Consider the following 15,620-nt stretch of genomic DNA (forward strand, 5'->3'; position numbering starts at 1 on the left):
ATTTATGGTTATTTGATGTAATGTAATATAATATAATAATATAAAAAATTCATATAATAAACTATTCATTATTCATAAATAGTTTAACTTTATTTGTTAATAAATATTTAAGTCGTTAAATTATGATTAATTTATTTCGTTAAAATCATAAATCATAAATGTAATATAAAGAAATATTTCCGGAAAATTTTCCGAAAAAAATCATAAACGTAATCATTTATGTACAAAAAGTTACGTACAAAACATCAACAGCGGCAGTTTTTTAAAAAATAATTCCTTTACTTTTATGTGGGTCCCGCATTTCATAATTTTATATAAAAAAAACTGTATGAGATGACGTGGACGCACATAAACTCTCTAAATGATCTTGTATTTATGAAGATAAGATACTTTCTCAAAACACCCACCTAAAATACTGATTGTAATTATTAATTTTATTGCCTCTTAGGCTTTGATAATGCTCCGTAGTTTGTATCTTGATAGATTTGATCAGAGAGTTAACATAACAAATACGTAACATCACTAAATATGCCAACACAAGAATAAATACTAAGCCAACTAATTTTTAAATCTCAACCACGAGAATAAAAATGCAACTAAATTTTAACTCATTATAAAAGGAGGAATCCGAAAAGAGCTGTGCATTACTGCAGAGATACAAAACTAGTTAATTAGTATAAAGATGTTAATTATTTAATCTACACAAACATAACATGAGTATATTATGTTTTGAAAACTATTAAAAGGTAAATAAATCTATCTAGATTTTCAAAAAATGTAATATTTCATAATTCATTAGATTTGTAATTTAATTAGTAACTAATAATGATTGCTCTTAAATAATATTCTAATCTAATACTTCAGATTTATTTATATATATAACTCTAATACAACTAGATAATCAACTAATATGATAGTAACACCTAGGGCTGGGCATTGGACGGTCTAGACCGGAAAATTGGACCGGACCGGTTTGGGCGGACCGGAACCGACCCGGAAAAATTCAGGTCCGATCCCCGGTCCACTGTTTTTCGCAATTCAGGTTTCCGGTCCGGTCCGGATGAAAACCGGAATTTACCGGTCCAGACCGGTTATACCGGATTTTACAATTTCTTATTTCTGATTTGGGCTGGGCTCTCAAATCTCATATATGTTATACACTTAAGTCACATTCGCAAAACACAAATTGTTCTATAAGACGGTCTCTTAGTATAAGACCGGACCACTTATTAAAAGGTCCAGAAATTAAAACTGAATATTGATTCTGTATTTCTTTCTGTATGCGACCGTCATCTTATTACTAAAATAAAAAACCAACATTCCCAAGGAAGTAAGGGGGTGTTTGGTTGGAGCATTTAGAATGGATTAGAATGGATTTCATCCATTCCAATGTTTGGTTGGCCCATTTTGGAATGGAGTTAGAAACCCAAGGGGTTCTAATTCCACCCCAACCCCCTAGAATCTCATACCTTAGTTTCACCCCATGATTCTAAATCCATTCCCCCCATATACAAACCCTAGAATAATAGAAAACAAAAAATAAAAAGAAATACAACATTACATTTTACGAAGTCTTTCTCTGCCATCTTCTATTCTTCATTTTTTTTTCTCGTGTTTTTCATTGTCAATACTTTTCTACCTTTTTTTATTCTCTTTTTTTTTCAATACGAAAGTGCGATTAGTGTGACTAATTGCAATGTTATCCCATCATAACAAAATGATTAGCAATATAATCATCATTGATGATGATCATACATGCTTTGTACGGCGATTAGTGTTTTGAGTATTTGCGGATTGATCATTACAGATGATCATCATAAAAAGTATGATTTATTGTAATCATCAGAGTGATAGATGATTATATTGCAATTTTTTTGTTTTTAATAATTCAAGAATATTTTTAATTTAGTCGTATTGATTTTTTATCGATTATTTTGAAGTTTTATTTTTGTTAGTATCTTGTATTAGTTACTTGAAATTATAAATAATATTGTAGGTATTATTTATAATAAAAAAAAAAAACAAAAGGATCCGAATCCATTCCAAACGTGAACCAAACAAGCATTAAGAGGTATGGGGTTCTAACTCCATACCCATATGGAGTTAGAATCCACTCCATTCCATTCCTAATGTTTGAACCAAACGGCCCCTAAGACACCACGAAGATGCCACCAACGACGACTTCCTCTCCGGCCGCGCAACTCACTGTATTGTCTACACAGATATTTGACTCAAACTCATATTTTTAACATAAAACATTAGGATTTCAAACTAAATAGAGTAGATATCAAATTAAAACCGTAACATAAATAAAGCAAAAAAATAAATTGAAGAGTTTTCATCGTAATTACACCAAGTTTCCATGTTAAAATTTTGAGTTTTGAAATTAAAACTTTATAATTAAAATTTGTATATGGAGCAAATAAACAAACTTTCTAAGGTAAGGGTAAATCTACCTTCAAAAAAAAAAAAGGTAAGGGTAAATCACAAGCCATAAATTTTCAACATAAAACTCAATGTTCTCCATTTACGAAAATACGAAATCAAGCTGTGGTTGGCGTCGAGGAGCCGTCGACAATGATTATGGATCTTTACCTTTGAGTTTTAATTGATTGGTGGAGGCAGAGAAAGGAGCAAAAGACGGTGATTGGAACGACAATCTCGAAAGTGGTGAGGTAGCGAAGTGCTAGAGCAGTAGGGGTGGTGATACGGTGTTGTCCTATGCCATAGGACGCTCCTATAGGAAAATTACATTTCACCCGCCGTTCTTCACTTCATCCCTAATTCCTCTTTAAAAAAACCCTAATTTATCTTCTTCTTCCCTGATTCCTCGATCTAGGTCCGTCCTCAATCAGTTGTCACTCAATCCTGGTAAGTTCTCACTCAATTCATCTTTTCCTTTTCGTTTTTATGACCATAATTTATAATTTCATTTGTAAACTCAGATGCTATTTGTTTAGTATTTTATGTAAAATCTATACTTGTTCTGTTGAATTTGTTTAGTACTTTATGACCATAATTACAATTAGTGTATCATACAATCAACTCGAATTCAATGAGAAGCAAAAATGGGGGACTTAGTTTCCCCTTTGGAAACTGATTCGTCTTCTCTTAGATGCCCTCATTGTACCTCCACCACCAACCTTAATTTTGCCTCTTTGTTTATGTTTCATTTCAGTACTCTAATAGTCTAATGATTGGAAGAAACTTACTTATCATTTATCTATTCATTTAGTACTTTATTAATTCTTATGAAATGACTATTGGTAGATCTAGTCACATTATTCTCTTTTCCCCTTTTTTAGTCTTTGAAATTTAATAATAATTAGCATTTTGAGGTTTATTGAAACTGTTTACAACAAATTCCTTCACATAGGATTGGTTTTGTATGTTCTATACAAGTGAAGTCGCCTGATTGTTTGAATAACCTAAATCCAACATTTTCCAATGATGCAAGCAATTTCTACGACTAACAACTTGCATTCCTGATTCCGTTTTCCATATGCTTATAATCCAACACAGCTTGTAATTGGTAAGCTTTACTGTCCTTCAGGTGCACAGGTGAATACTACCCATTTCAACGGGTAAAATTCATCTCAAACCGTCATTTGGAATCACGACGTCAACACAAAATTCTCGTAATGTAAGATATTTTTCTCTTGATTTATTTCTTTAATAGTCTGTGTGGCTGTAGTTCTTGGACCATTGCTAATTTGTTTCTGATCTTATTTTTTGATGTGATCTTATTTGTTAATGTAATAGATGTCGAGCTCCAAATCCAAAGCTTTCAATAGCACTATTCAATCTGATGAAGCAACAGATTCCCCAATGGTGGACGTTTTGGAGGATGAAACGCAAGAACAGGAAACAAATGAGTCACGAGGACGAGTGATTCCTGGAGGTTACAAACCACACCCAACAAAAATGCCAAAGGATGGACGTCGCTATATTATACGGAAAAATAAAAGGCGAGCACCTTATTGGGCAGACTACACTGACTACTTGGATGATAAAGACCATCTAAGGGCCGAATGTAATTTCTCTGAAACCGCTACATTTGCAGCAGATTCTAACATAAATGGGTCAAAAAATGTGAGTCGACATTGGTTTAGTTGCTCAAAGAATCCTGCTAATAAGAGTAAAGGTAAACAATCTCACTTGGTCTTTGATCCTTTATGTAGTGATCATGAGGTTAAACTGAGCTATAAAGAAGTTACTGTGGAAGATGTTAGGAAAGCGTTAATATTCATGATCATAATTGATGAGCTGCCATATAGATTCGTAGAGAAGCCTGGGTTCAGGTATTTTATGTCAGTTGTCATGCAAGCCTTTCACATTCCTTCTCGTAAGACTGTAGCGCGAGATTGTTATCAGCTTTATCTTGATGAAAGAGCTAGTCTTAAAGCTTTTCTTAAAAATCTTGCCAAAGGATATGTGTGACCACCGACGTTGGACTTCAATTCAAAAGAAAAATTATATGTGTCTTCTTTGGACATTTTATTGATGATAACTGGAGACTTCAAAAAGAATTTTGAATTTTTGTCCAATCGCGAGTCATAAAGGGGAAGCAATTGGCAAAGTCATGAAGATTGTTTGAATACATGGGATTTAGGTGATAAACTTTTTACCGTCACAATTGATAATGCAAGTTCAAACGATGTTGCTTGTGCTTATTTGAAAAAAGGTTGTGAAGAAAAATGGTGTCATTAGTGAAGGAAAGTATTTGCATATTAGATGCATAGCTCACATAATCAATCTTATTGTTTGGGATGGCTTAGAAAAACATGGGAAATACATAGATAGGATAAGAAGTGCAATTAAATATGTTTGTAATTCCCCTGCCAGAATTCTCTTGTTTAGAGAACAAGTGGAAAAGTGTAAAATTGATTGTGAGTTGGAATTGACTCTTGATTGTCCTACACGATGGAATTCAACCTACGACATGTTGGAGAGAGCTTTACACTATAGAGTTTGTTTTGGTAGGATTAGACTTCCTGTTGAGTTGGAAGTGGGATACTTGGGTCCTATTGTTGATGAAGATTGGGATAAACTTGAAAAACTTGTTGTTTTCCTAAAAGAGTTCTATGATTTGACTAAACGGATCTCAGGTTCATTGTATGTAACAAGTAACTCTTTGTTCTTTCAAATTGCTCATACTCATGATTTGCTTAATAGTTGGTTGGCTAACAAGGACACCGAGTTTCAGACAATGACAATTAAAATGAAAAAAAAGTATGACAAATATTGGGGTGAGGTGGATAAAATGAATATGCTCATCTATTTGGCTGTGATTTTGGATCCAAGTTTCAAATTCATCCTAAAGAAGGAAAACGTCAAACTTACCGGGCGTGCTCCTAGATCCTTCGTGCCTAGTTCGTTTTCTTCCATATTCACCACTATAGTCTCTTTCATATCGTCCTCCACTTGAGTGTCTCTCATATCGTCCACCATTGTACTCTTTCTCGGACCGCGTGCTACTAAATTCCCTCTCATACTGCCCTTGTCTAGCATTATGACTCCACTCTTTGCTATCACCATCATGTCTACCCGCTCCCATTACTCTTTCACTCCTAGAGTCTCGTCTAGTGTCATTCCCGTCGTAGCTTGAATACTTACTTTCTCGAGAATGATGCTTGTCATACTTATTAGTAACTTCATCTTCTCGAGTTACATTACTTTCTAGAAAATAGAGACCAAAAAAATAGTTAGAATACATCTCACTTGTAAAAGTTGCACTCGTGCAAATTCCTACGCCTGCCTTAAGCATAATGCATCAAGTTAATACTTCCAGAGGGATTAAAAAAAACTAAAGAAATATGAGGAGAAAGGAATCCATCCTTCCTTCCAGATGAACAGAACAATTGAATGCAAATGTTTCATTATAGATACATCCCTTCACACATATCCCAAACATGACAATGAGTTGTTTGGATAGCAGAGTAGGAGGGAAAGGGAGGGTAGAGGGATAGTGGGAAAGATAATGGAGGGGGGAAGAAGGGGATGGGGGATATAGTATGGGTGTTTGGATATAACTTCTCTCCAGATCTTTTCTATGGTGAAGGAGGGAAAATGGATCCCTCCTAATCTCTCCTCCTTCTTTTGCTAATCAAACAAGGGATTTTATATGCCTTGTTCCCCCTCCCCTTCCTTCTCCTCCAAATCCCCCAAACAAAACAAGACCTAAATGTAAAACATCATTTCCAGGATACCTAATATGTTGCTCAAACTCTTCGTATTAGTTCGCATACCCAAGTCTCTCACATAACACTCACTCAAGCATGACGCATGACACTTCCAGACACCTCAAAAAGAGCCATAAATATGAAACTTTTCTATGAAATAGCCAAAGTGAACACTAGGACACGTATCCGTATCAAGTAATCCAACCGAGTCTAAGTAACATAGTAGAAAAGAACTCATATATGTGAGGGGAAGCACAAGCAAAAAACAATAGCAGCAGCATCACGATATCTTTTATTCGGACGTCGTTTATCAGCTTTATGTGCATTCTCCCCAGCTTCATCAACAACGGTCACAACAGACTTCTCTTCCTCATCAAGGGAAGCGGAAAAAGAAGTAACTCCCTCTCCAGGAACTTTAAAACCACCACTAACGTTTAATCCTCCCCGCTTGGCCAAAGCAAGTGCATCTAAACCTGATGAAACTTAACATACCGGTTTCAATACAGAAGGTTGTATTTTCTAGGTCTTATTATTGCTAATTTTGCTAAAGCTTCAACAATTTTTATATACAATACAGTTGAGCAGTAGTACCAAAAACAGCTAATTTGAAGCTACTACAAAATAATTAGCAAAATCAAGTGAAAGAGAAGACGGATAAGCGTACCAAGGCGGGACTTCTCCGGGCGTTTAAAAACAACACGGTCTTTTCCAGCAATCCGCCAGCAGTGGATTGCTCGCCTTCCATTGTCACCATCATGCTGTCGATATCGGCTTTCTGTAATACGATTACAGAATAATCAAATACACACTAAGTAGGTAGGGGGGCAGATGTCACTAAACTATATATATAAGGTGGAAAAAAAGCTTACTAACCTCCATGAATGACGTAGTGTTATAGGGCGGAAAAATTGGAAGCTTAAGCAAAAGTGGGGTTGAGATCTTGAGCAGCTTAAGCAAAAGTAGTGTTATAGGGCGGAAAAATTGGAAGCTTACTAACCTCCAGAAATTTGCATGAGTGCAACTTTTACAAGTGACGCGGTCCGAGAAAGAGTACAATGGTGGACAATATGAGAGACACTCAAGTGGAGTATGATATGAAAGAGACTATAGTGGTGAATATGGAAGAAAACGAACTAGACACGAAGGATCTAGGAGCACGCTCGGTAAGTTTGACGTTTTCCTTCTTTAGGATGAATTTTGCAAGTTATAGTTGTTAGCAACATCAAGAACAGTTATGGATGCAAAGTTGTGCATTATTGACTCTCTTTTCACATTTTTTGAAACAACTAAGTTATGTGCACGCTTTGCAGGCAGATCAGACTGGGATGATGGGAGATGGGAATGGGAGGATACTCCACGCCGAGATGGTCATCATACTTCTAGCAAGAGGTATCAGCCATCACCGTCTCCAATGTTGGTAGGGGCATCACCGGATGCTAGACTGGTTTCTCCTTGGCAAACTCCACGTTCCGGTATGGTTTCTTAAGCAAGTCGCTAGATCGTTGTTCGAAACTGTGCAATTAAAATTGTCGTAGAGTATTTTGTTCTCGCTATTCTATGAGTTTTGAAGTTCACATTTGTATTGAAACTTGTGTAGGTGCTTATTCTTCCCCTTGGGATCATGTGGCCCCATCTCCTGTACCTATCCGTGCTTCTGGCTCCTCTGTACGATCTTCAAACTCTCGGTATGGAGAAAGGTCAAATCAGAAGAGAGTTGCGGGTGATGTTTCAGTAAACGTAGGGGTATGATGTTTACAACCAACTATACTTCTGTATATCAATTTGTGCTATTTTAGACTAGCTTCTTTTGGCACAATTTTCTCTGTTTTCATACCAATGTCATTTGTTTTCTTTAAAGGTTTTTTTCTCATCACCTATTTTATTGTTTAAACTTATTCTAGGATATTGATGGCGATAGGAATTCGGTGGCTTTGGAGCATACTGAGATCACAGATAGTATGCGCATGGAGATGGAGTACAATTCAGATCGTGCATGGTGAGTGAAGCTTCCACCATATTTGAGTTGTTTCATCTGCTATTATCTTTCTCCTTCTGTGATCACAACCTTTCTAGGCTTGATTTGATGTAGTTTTTTCTGGTTGGTCTTCTGTTTGAGTTTAATTCAACGGCTTAGCATAATTATCTTGTATGGGTAAAAACCTTCTTAATCTTATATAAAGATTGTAAACCCTTGTTCGGCGTCATTAAAATGAGTTATATGTTGAATGAGAAAAATACAAAATTCAATTAATGGTTAGGACATTTCGATTTTCGAGTAGCAAGGTCACTATTGAGGGGTGAAAAAATAAATTTGTTGATGAGATTGTTCTGACTTTGTGTTTTAAATTGGCAAAGGTATGACAGAGAGGAAGGAAGCACAATTTATGATGCTGACAGCTCATCATTTTATCTTGGTGATGACACTACAAACCAGAAGAAAGAAGTGGAATTGGCCAAACGACTGGTATGTCCAAGACTTCATGTCATTTCACAATATTTTGTGTTGATTATCGTTTGGTTTCATATCTTGTATTTAATATTTTCATCTTCTAAACAAGGAGTATCTTTTGTCTTGATTATGTTTTCTTCATCAATGTTATTTGTAGGTTTTAATTAATTATCTGTGGCCGATTAGATTACGTTAAAGTTGCTTAGCATAAAAACCTTGTTACAAGAGGTATGCATGTTGTGGTTTTTTTTTTCTAAACAAAAAAAAAATAGAAAAGAAAGTTTATGATATGTCTCTATGTCCTGTTGCTGTCATCAAAAATTACCATGCATGATTATTCATGAAATCTCTTGAAAATTGATTTATGCTTAGTTGAGTCCATTTTGGATTTGATGTCAAAGTCTCTTACTTTGTTCTCTTCATTTGTGGTAAAACTTGAAATGCGTGCGTGAAATTCTACAGCAAATCATGTTCTCTTCTCTTTGAAACCAAGTGACCTGTAAATTTAAAAATCCCTCTCTGCAAAAGAAAAGAAAAGCCTGAAAAGCAGCGGAAGACGCTCGTCCCCAGGCCTGGACGCTCGTCCTGAGCTTCCCTTCAGGTGGTGTTTAGTTCTGACACGAAATCCGAGCGGATTGCTGCCCAAGACGCTCGTCCAGGGAAAGATGCCCGTTTTCTTAGTTGGACGCTCGTCCTGTAGGATACCTGAAGAAAATTTTGAGACTGAACTGGAATCTGAGCGGATTCTGAAGAAGCCGCTCGTCCAATTTCAGCCACTCGTCCCAGAAACAATAGGCTCGTCTTTTGTCCCTCCCAGAAGAAGCAGGATCCCTGAAATGAAATCCGAGTGGTTTTTTATTTCGAAGCTTGGACTACCTGAAGAAGACGCTCGTCCCGTCCATGAAGACGCTCGGATTTCTGCGTTTTCATCGGATTATCCACCAAGGCCCGACCCGAAGCCGCTCGTCCCACCCCTCTTTTCTATAAAAATACCCCCACCATCCCTCATTTCCTCATCTTATCCAAACAAAATCCACTCATATTCATCTTCAAACACTCCCTTCTTAACAAAAACCAACCAAACCCTAACTTTCCCAAATCAAAAATGATGAACCTCAAGGAAAAAGCCAAGAAGCTTGTTGAAGCCGCTACCAAGAAACGCATGGGCTCATCTTCTTCATCCCCTCAACAAATGATGGTACCAAGAAACTTTCATCCCGTGATAAGAAGAGGGGTGGAGCAACTTGAGTACTTTCCGAAGGTACTCTTTACATCCGATGGCCACCGTACTAAGTTCGTCAAGTTGCTAGGTAAGCATTACGAACCGACTCAGTTTATTGACACTAGGGTGTTAGAAACCCTAGGTATAAGGTACCAAAACGAATGTACTTTGACAGTTTGTGGATTGGGAAATGATTCCATGCCCATGAAGAGACGTACCTCAGCCTTACCTTGGAATTTTTGAGTAGTCTTCGTATTGTTTCAAACACAAGGAACAATGTTGGTATGGACTTCCGGTTGTGCAACCTTAACCATAGCCTATCACTTGACCAATTTGCTCAAATTTTCGGTCTTATTTTACCAACAAACAACATCAACAAACCCTCCGACTTTTATGTGGACCTAGTATGGAAGGCTATTTACGGAGGAATTTCATTCACCAAAAACAATGCTACACCTTTGCTATTCAACACCCGGTGATTCACATCACATAACGTTTCGTAGCTGGCACCATTAATGGGAGATATGAGCAAGATAGGTGCACTCTCGTGCTCGAGGTTAGTCGGTAGTGTGTATGGTGGTGGTGTTGATGGATGCTGGTTTTGGTTGTTGGTGGTTTTGATAGGTGGTTGAGGGTGGTCAGTTGAGATGATGTTGAATTGCGTTGGGTGGTCCGGTGGTGTTTTGGTGTATGAGTGAGATTAATGGGCTGGTAAGAGGAAATGGTGAGGGTGATAGGGTGTAGATGGTGTTGGGTGGCAATGTTGTATTTTGGTGTATGAGTGAGAGTAGCGGGCTGGTAGGGAAAGGCGAGGGTGGTAGTGGTAATTTGGTCAATGTTCCACTTTTCTTAATAGTGGTAGAATTGAGATGGAAAGGAAAAAAAACTGTAGAGAGTTTATGATCCATAGATAGTGATAAATATTTGGTATTGTGGTTCCTGGTTTGGTTTGCTGTTTAAATTTTGTCACTCATTTTTCATTCTCTGATGTACAGCTCATTCGTGAGAATCAAGTCATAGTCGTCATTGGAGAAACTGGCTCAGGGAAGACCACGCAATTGACACAGGTTTGTATGGGCCTGTTCTTCTTTTGTCTGGGTATCATGTCTTTGTATGTACACTGCATGGCCATACTGAAAGTTAATGAAACAATCAAGGTTTGCTAAGTCTATTGAATGTCGACAATTTGACATGGATGGAAAAAGTTATTATTTTATTTTTAGAGTAAATTATCAATTACTCCCTTTAAAAATCCAATTTTTAAAATTTACTCCCTTTTATACTTTTTTTCAAAAATTACATCCAAAATATTACCAAAGTTTATAAATTGCTACCAAACCTCAACATTTGTGTTTTTATGACGAAATTGCCCCTTATCAATTTAGTTCTCATGTTACTTATCAAATCTATCTCAATTGCCGCCCTTCAACCACCACCTAGTCAACCACCAGGCCACTAATCTCCACCACGAACTACCACTATCACCCACCCTCACCCCATCTCCTGAACTCGTCGAAATCCGGCAACCCATCGGCCATCCTTTAACGTCCAAACTAACCCTCCTAAACCTGGTTTGTGTGAGTCAATTCGGTTTCAAACACGATGTAATATTTTCTTAAAGGGGTGAGCTAATAATGTGAATGTCTACAGAGTTGGCGGATATGTACTGAATTTGACCATTGTACAACCAATTGAAGTATGCCTCTAATGCTACTTGCAAAGTAAACTCCACAATCATTATGAAAGTCGTGTGCTATACAGCCATTGAGCTTCTTAATATAAACAATAATGTTAATTAGCTTGCTCTGATTCCAAATCATCAGCAATAGAAAACACACTGCGTTTGAAGGATGGGTCGCCTGATTTCGGCGAGTTCGGGGACGGGGTGAAGGTGGGTGATTGTGGTGGTTAGGTGGTGGAGATTGGTGGTTAAATGGCGGCAATTGAGATAGATTGATGAGTAACATGAGAACTAAACTAATTAGGGGTAATTTCGTCATAAAAACACAAATGTTGAGGTTTGGTAGCAATTTCTAAACTTTGGCATTATTTTGGGTGTAATTTTTGAAATTTTTTATAAAAGGGAGTAAATTTTAAAAAGTGTATTTTAAAAGGGAGTAATTGATAATTTACCCTTATTTTTACCAAATGTCTGGGTTTGCTAAGTCTATTCTTCTTTTGTCTGGGTATCATGTCTTTGTATGTTCCACCTTTCTTAATAGTTTTGTCTTGCAGCTAAACAACCTAGTCCTAAACTTCATTGTTGATTGATCTTAGTAATTTTACTACCATCTAACAGTATTTGCATGAGGATGGCTACACTTCATATGGTATCGTTGGATGCACACAACCCAGACGTGTCGCTGCCATGAGTGTCGCAAAAAGGGTTAGTGAAGAGATGGATACTGAATTGGGTGATAAAGTTGGATATGCTATCCGCTTTGAAGATGTTACTGGACCTAACACCAAAATCAAGGTTACCATCTTTTACTAGAATTTCTTCTAAGTTGTTTTCCTTTTATTCTAATTTGTGTATTAACTCTCTTTTACAAATCTCAGTACATGACTGATGGTGTGCTCCTACGTGAAACATTGAAAGATTCCGAGCTTGAGAAATACCGGTATGTTTCAGAATTTCAGGAGCTTGTGCATGCTGTTTAACTGTTGACTTCTAATGTGAGATTATTTATTCTTCCAGTGTCATTGTAATGGATGAAGCACATGAAAGGTCACTGAGCACAGATGTTCTATTTGGAATTTTGAAGAAGGTGGTAGCCCAACGTCGAGATTTCAAGCTCATTGTAACATCAGCAACTCTGAATGCTGACAAGTTCTCGAGTTTTTTTGGAGGGTAATAATTATTCTCCTTCACTAAATATATGTCGCTTAAGTGGTTTGGTTAATTTTAGAAATTTACAATGCCTAGGGTCTAGAATTTCGTATGATTTTATATTTACTTCAATTGACAGAAGTTGATTGTTTAAACACAAGAAATGGAATTTCCCGTAGGAATACTTACCTAAAGAGGACTAGGCAAGCATTCTCTTCAATTTTTGAATTTTTGACGCCCAGGAATAGTAATTCCACTGTTGATATGTTTTTAGCGGGTAACTAAATGACTTCTATTTTTTAACCAAAAAAAAAATGACTTCTATTTTTGAATTGGGATTTGTTGGTTAGTTCGGTGTCAATGGCATGAGCCAGTGATCACTAACTTCGGTAGATTTTTTTTTTGACAGCCTTAGAGACTTCTTCATGGTTTCTATCTTTTCTTTACAGAATATGAACTCACCATATATCTCATATGTTTCTTTTGTTTCAGTGTCCCTATTTTCAAAATTCCAGGGAGGACATTTCCTGTAAATACCCTGTACAGTAAAACACCTTGTGAGGATTATGTCGAAGGTGCCGTTAAACAGGCAATGACTATTCACATAACTTCACCTCCTGGTGATATCCTCATTTTTATGACCGGACAAGATGAGATTGAGGCAGCCTGCTATGCCCTTGCTGAGCGCATGGAACAACTAGTCACTTCTACTCAAAAGGCAGTTGCCAAACTTTTGATATTGCCTATATACTCCCAGTTGCCTGCCGATCTTCAAGCAAAAATCTTCCAGAGAGCTGAGGACGGAGCTCGGAAATGCATTGTGGCCACTAACATTGCGGAGACCTCTCTAACAGTGGATGGGATCTTTTATGTCATTGACACTGGTTATGGAAAAATGAAGGTCTACAACCCGAGGATGGGTATGGATGCCCTCCAAGTCTTCCCGGTAAGTCGGGCAGCTGCTGACCAACGTGCCGGACGAGCGGGGAGAACCGGCCCAGGTACCTGTTATAGACTCTATACCGAAAGTGCTTATCTAAATGAGATGCTTCCTAGTCCAGTGCCTGAGATACAGAGAACCAACCTTGGAAATGTGGTCTTACTTCTTAAATCGCTCAAGATCGAGAACCTGCTGCACTTTGATTTTATGGACCCACCTCCACAGGAGAACATTCTCAACTCAATGTACCAGCTTTGGGTGCTGGGTGCACTTAATAACGTTGGGAACTTAGCGGACCTCGGCTGGAAAATGGTGGAATTCCCGTTAGACCCGCCCCTAGCAAAGATGCTCTTAATGGGTGAACAGCTGGATTGCCTCGACGAGGTGTTAACTGTCGTGTCCATGCTTTCGGTCCCAACCGTCTTTTTCCGCCCTAAAGACCGGGAAGAAGAGAGTGATGCCGCTCGGGAAAAATTCTTCGTCCCTGAGTCTGACCACTTGACTCTTCTTAATGTCTACCAACAATGGAAAAGCAATGATTATAGGGGAGATTGGTGCGGTGACCATTTTCTCCAAGTGAAAGCTTTGCGCAAGGCTAGGGAGGTAAGATCTCAGCTTCGTGATATTCTCAAGCAGCTGAAAATAAAACTTACATCTTCTGCTGATTGGGATGTGGTTCGGCAAGCGATTTGCTCAGCCTATTTCCATAACTCCGCAAAGCAGAAGGGGATTGGGGAATATGTTAACACGAGGAACGGAATCCCGTGCCATTTGCACCCGAGTAGTGCTCTCTATGGGCTGGGTTACACACCGGAGTATGTGGTTTACCATGAGCTGCTTTTGACCACTAAAGAGTACATGCAATGTGTCACGGCCGTGGAGCCACAATGGCTGGCCGAGTTAGGGCCAATGTTTTTCTCAGTGAAGGAGTCCGACACGTCGTTGTTGGAGCATAAGAAGAAACAAAAGGAGGAGAAAACTGCCATGGAAGAAGAAATGGAGAATTTGAGGAAGGAACAAGCAGAAGACGAGAGAAGGAAAAAAGACAAGGAAAGAGAGAAACGGGCAAAAGAATTTCAGAAGATTGTTATGCCTGGTCGGGCCTCCACTTATTTGAGACCCAAGAAAATGGGGTTGTAAGACTTGTAAATGTGTAGAGATGTGCGACAGATTCGTAGTTTTGCTGTACGAGCTCATATATGGTTATTTTTATCATTCGACCTTAATACTAGGGAATAGAGAGTTAAAATTACTGGGAACTGTACTTGATTTTGTACCTTTTCAATGATCAATGAGGATCATACGCTTATACGAGATATCAGCAATAAGTACAGACTTTTGTTTGTGTTCAAGCTTCCAACTCGCGATTTCACGATGTAATTTTAGCAATTGTAGATTTGGAGTTGCAGAATACACTTGTACAATTAAATAAAAGGTTATCTCATCTGTGGGGTTTTATTTACTTTGTTAACGTAAAATCACCTATAAGAAGAGCAAGTCTCTGAATAGACCGTCTCACACTTAATTTTCTGTAATTTTTGTTTCTACTTTTAGTCCTAACCCGTTTGTATCTCTGTATCTATCATACATTCATAATATATTTTTTTTTTCACCCTAGGTATATTGATCGCTTTACCTCTATGCTAATTCAGTTATATTCTGTGTGTGATGATCAGTCTTTGTTGCAGTGTTTCTGTCTAATAGCTTTAAAATAGTATATGTTGGATGTCTAGGAACAAGGACGAACGTATGCTAAATTTTAAAAGAAAAAAAGCTCATAGTCGGGTTTGAATCCTCGAGGTGGAGTTAGTGATTATTGCGACGGTCCCTTTAAATAAAAAAAATACTAATTTATTAATAGCAATAAATGAATGATTTTCCTATACAAAAGGATCATCTTATATATAAGACCGTCTTATTCTAGAATTTGTGTACGGAACAACCCAAATGCTCTTCTATACCTTGTTTCGATTAATTTAGTACCAAATGCTTACTAG

General features: G+C 37.6%; 1 protein-coding gene across 2 annotated transcripts; it reads left to right on the top strand.

Moving 5' to 3' along the window:
• Positions 1-2,436: 2,436 nt before the first annotated feature.
• On the top strand, positions 2,437-14,975 carry LOC141657651 (pre-mRNA-splicing factor ATP-dependent RNA helicase DEAH7-like). Of its 2 annotated transcripts, XM_074464947.1 has the most exons (12): positions 2,437-2,871; positions 3,554-3,643; positions 3,763-4,144; positions 7,493-7,654; positions 7,780-7,925; positions 8,084-8,178; positions 8,538-8,646; positions 10,849-10,920; positions 12,153-12,329; positions 12,413-12,474; positions 12,552-12,704; positions 13,176-14,975. In XM_074464947.1, the coding sequence occupies exons 3-12, from the start codon at positions 3,763-3,765 to the stop codon at positions 14,761-14,763; spliced, it is 2,946 nt and encodes a 981-aa protein (XP_074321048.1). In that variant the 5' UTR covers positions 2,437-2,871; positions 3,554-3,643; the 3' UTR covers positions 14,764-14,975. The 2 variants fall into 2 exon arrangements, with proteins under 2 accessions (XP_074321048.1, XP_074321049.1); XM_074464948.1 differs by lacking the exons at positions 2,437-2,871; positions 3,554-3,643; positions 3,763-4,144 and adding an exon at positions 7,256-7,345.
• Positions 14,976-15,620: the final 645 nt, after the last annotated feature.

The sequence above is a fragment of the Silene latifolia genome, chromosome 5 (genome assembly GCF_048544455.1).
Source record: "Silene latifolia isolate original U9 population chromosome 5, ASM4854445v1, whole genome shotgun sequence".
NCBI lineage: Eukaryota > Viridiplantae > Streptophyta > Magnoliopsida > Caryophyllales > Caryophyllaceae > Silene > Silene latifolia.

Bases quoted from the DNA above. Each gene is read 5' to 3' on its own strand.
- LOC141657651 (XM_074464947.1), top strand. From the start codon at position 3,763: ATGTCGAGCTCCAAATCCAAAGCTTTCAATAGCACTATTCAATCTGAT. The intron at 10,921-12,152 runs GTTTGTATGGGC...ACCATCTAACAG, and splicing joins AGACCACGCAATTGACACAG to TATTTGCATGAGGATGGCTA. The intron at 12,475-12,551 runs GTATGTTTCAGA...TTATTCTTCCAG, and splicing joins TCCGAGCTTGAGAAATACCG to TGTCATTGTAATGGATGAAG.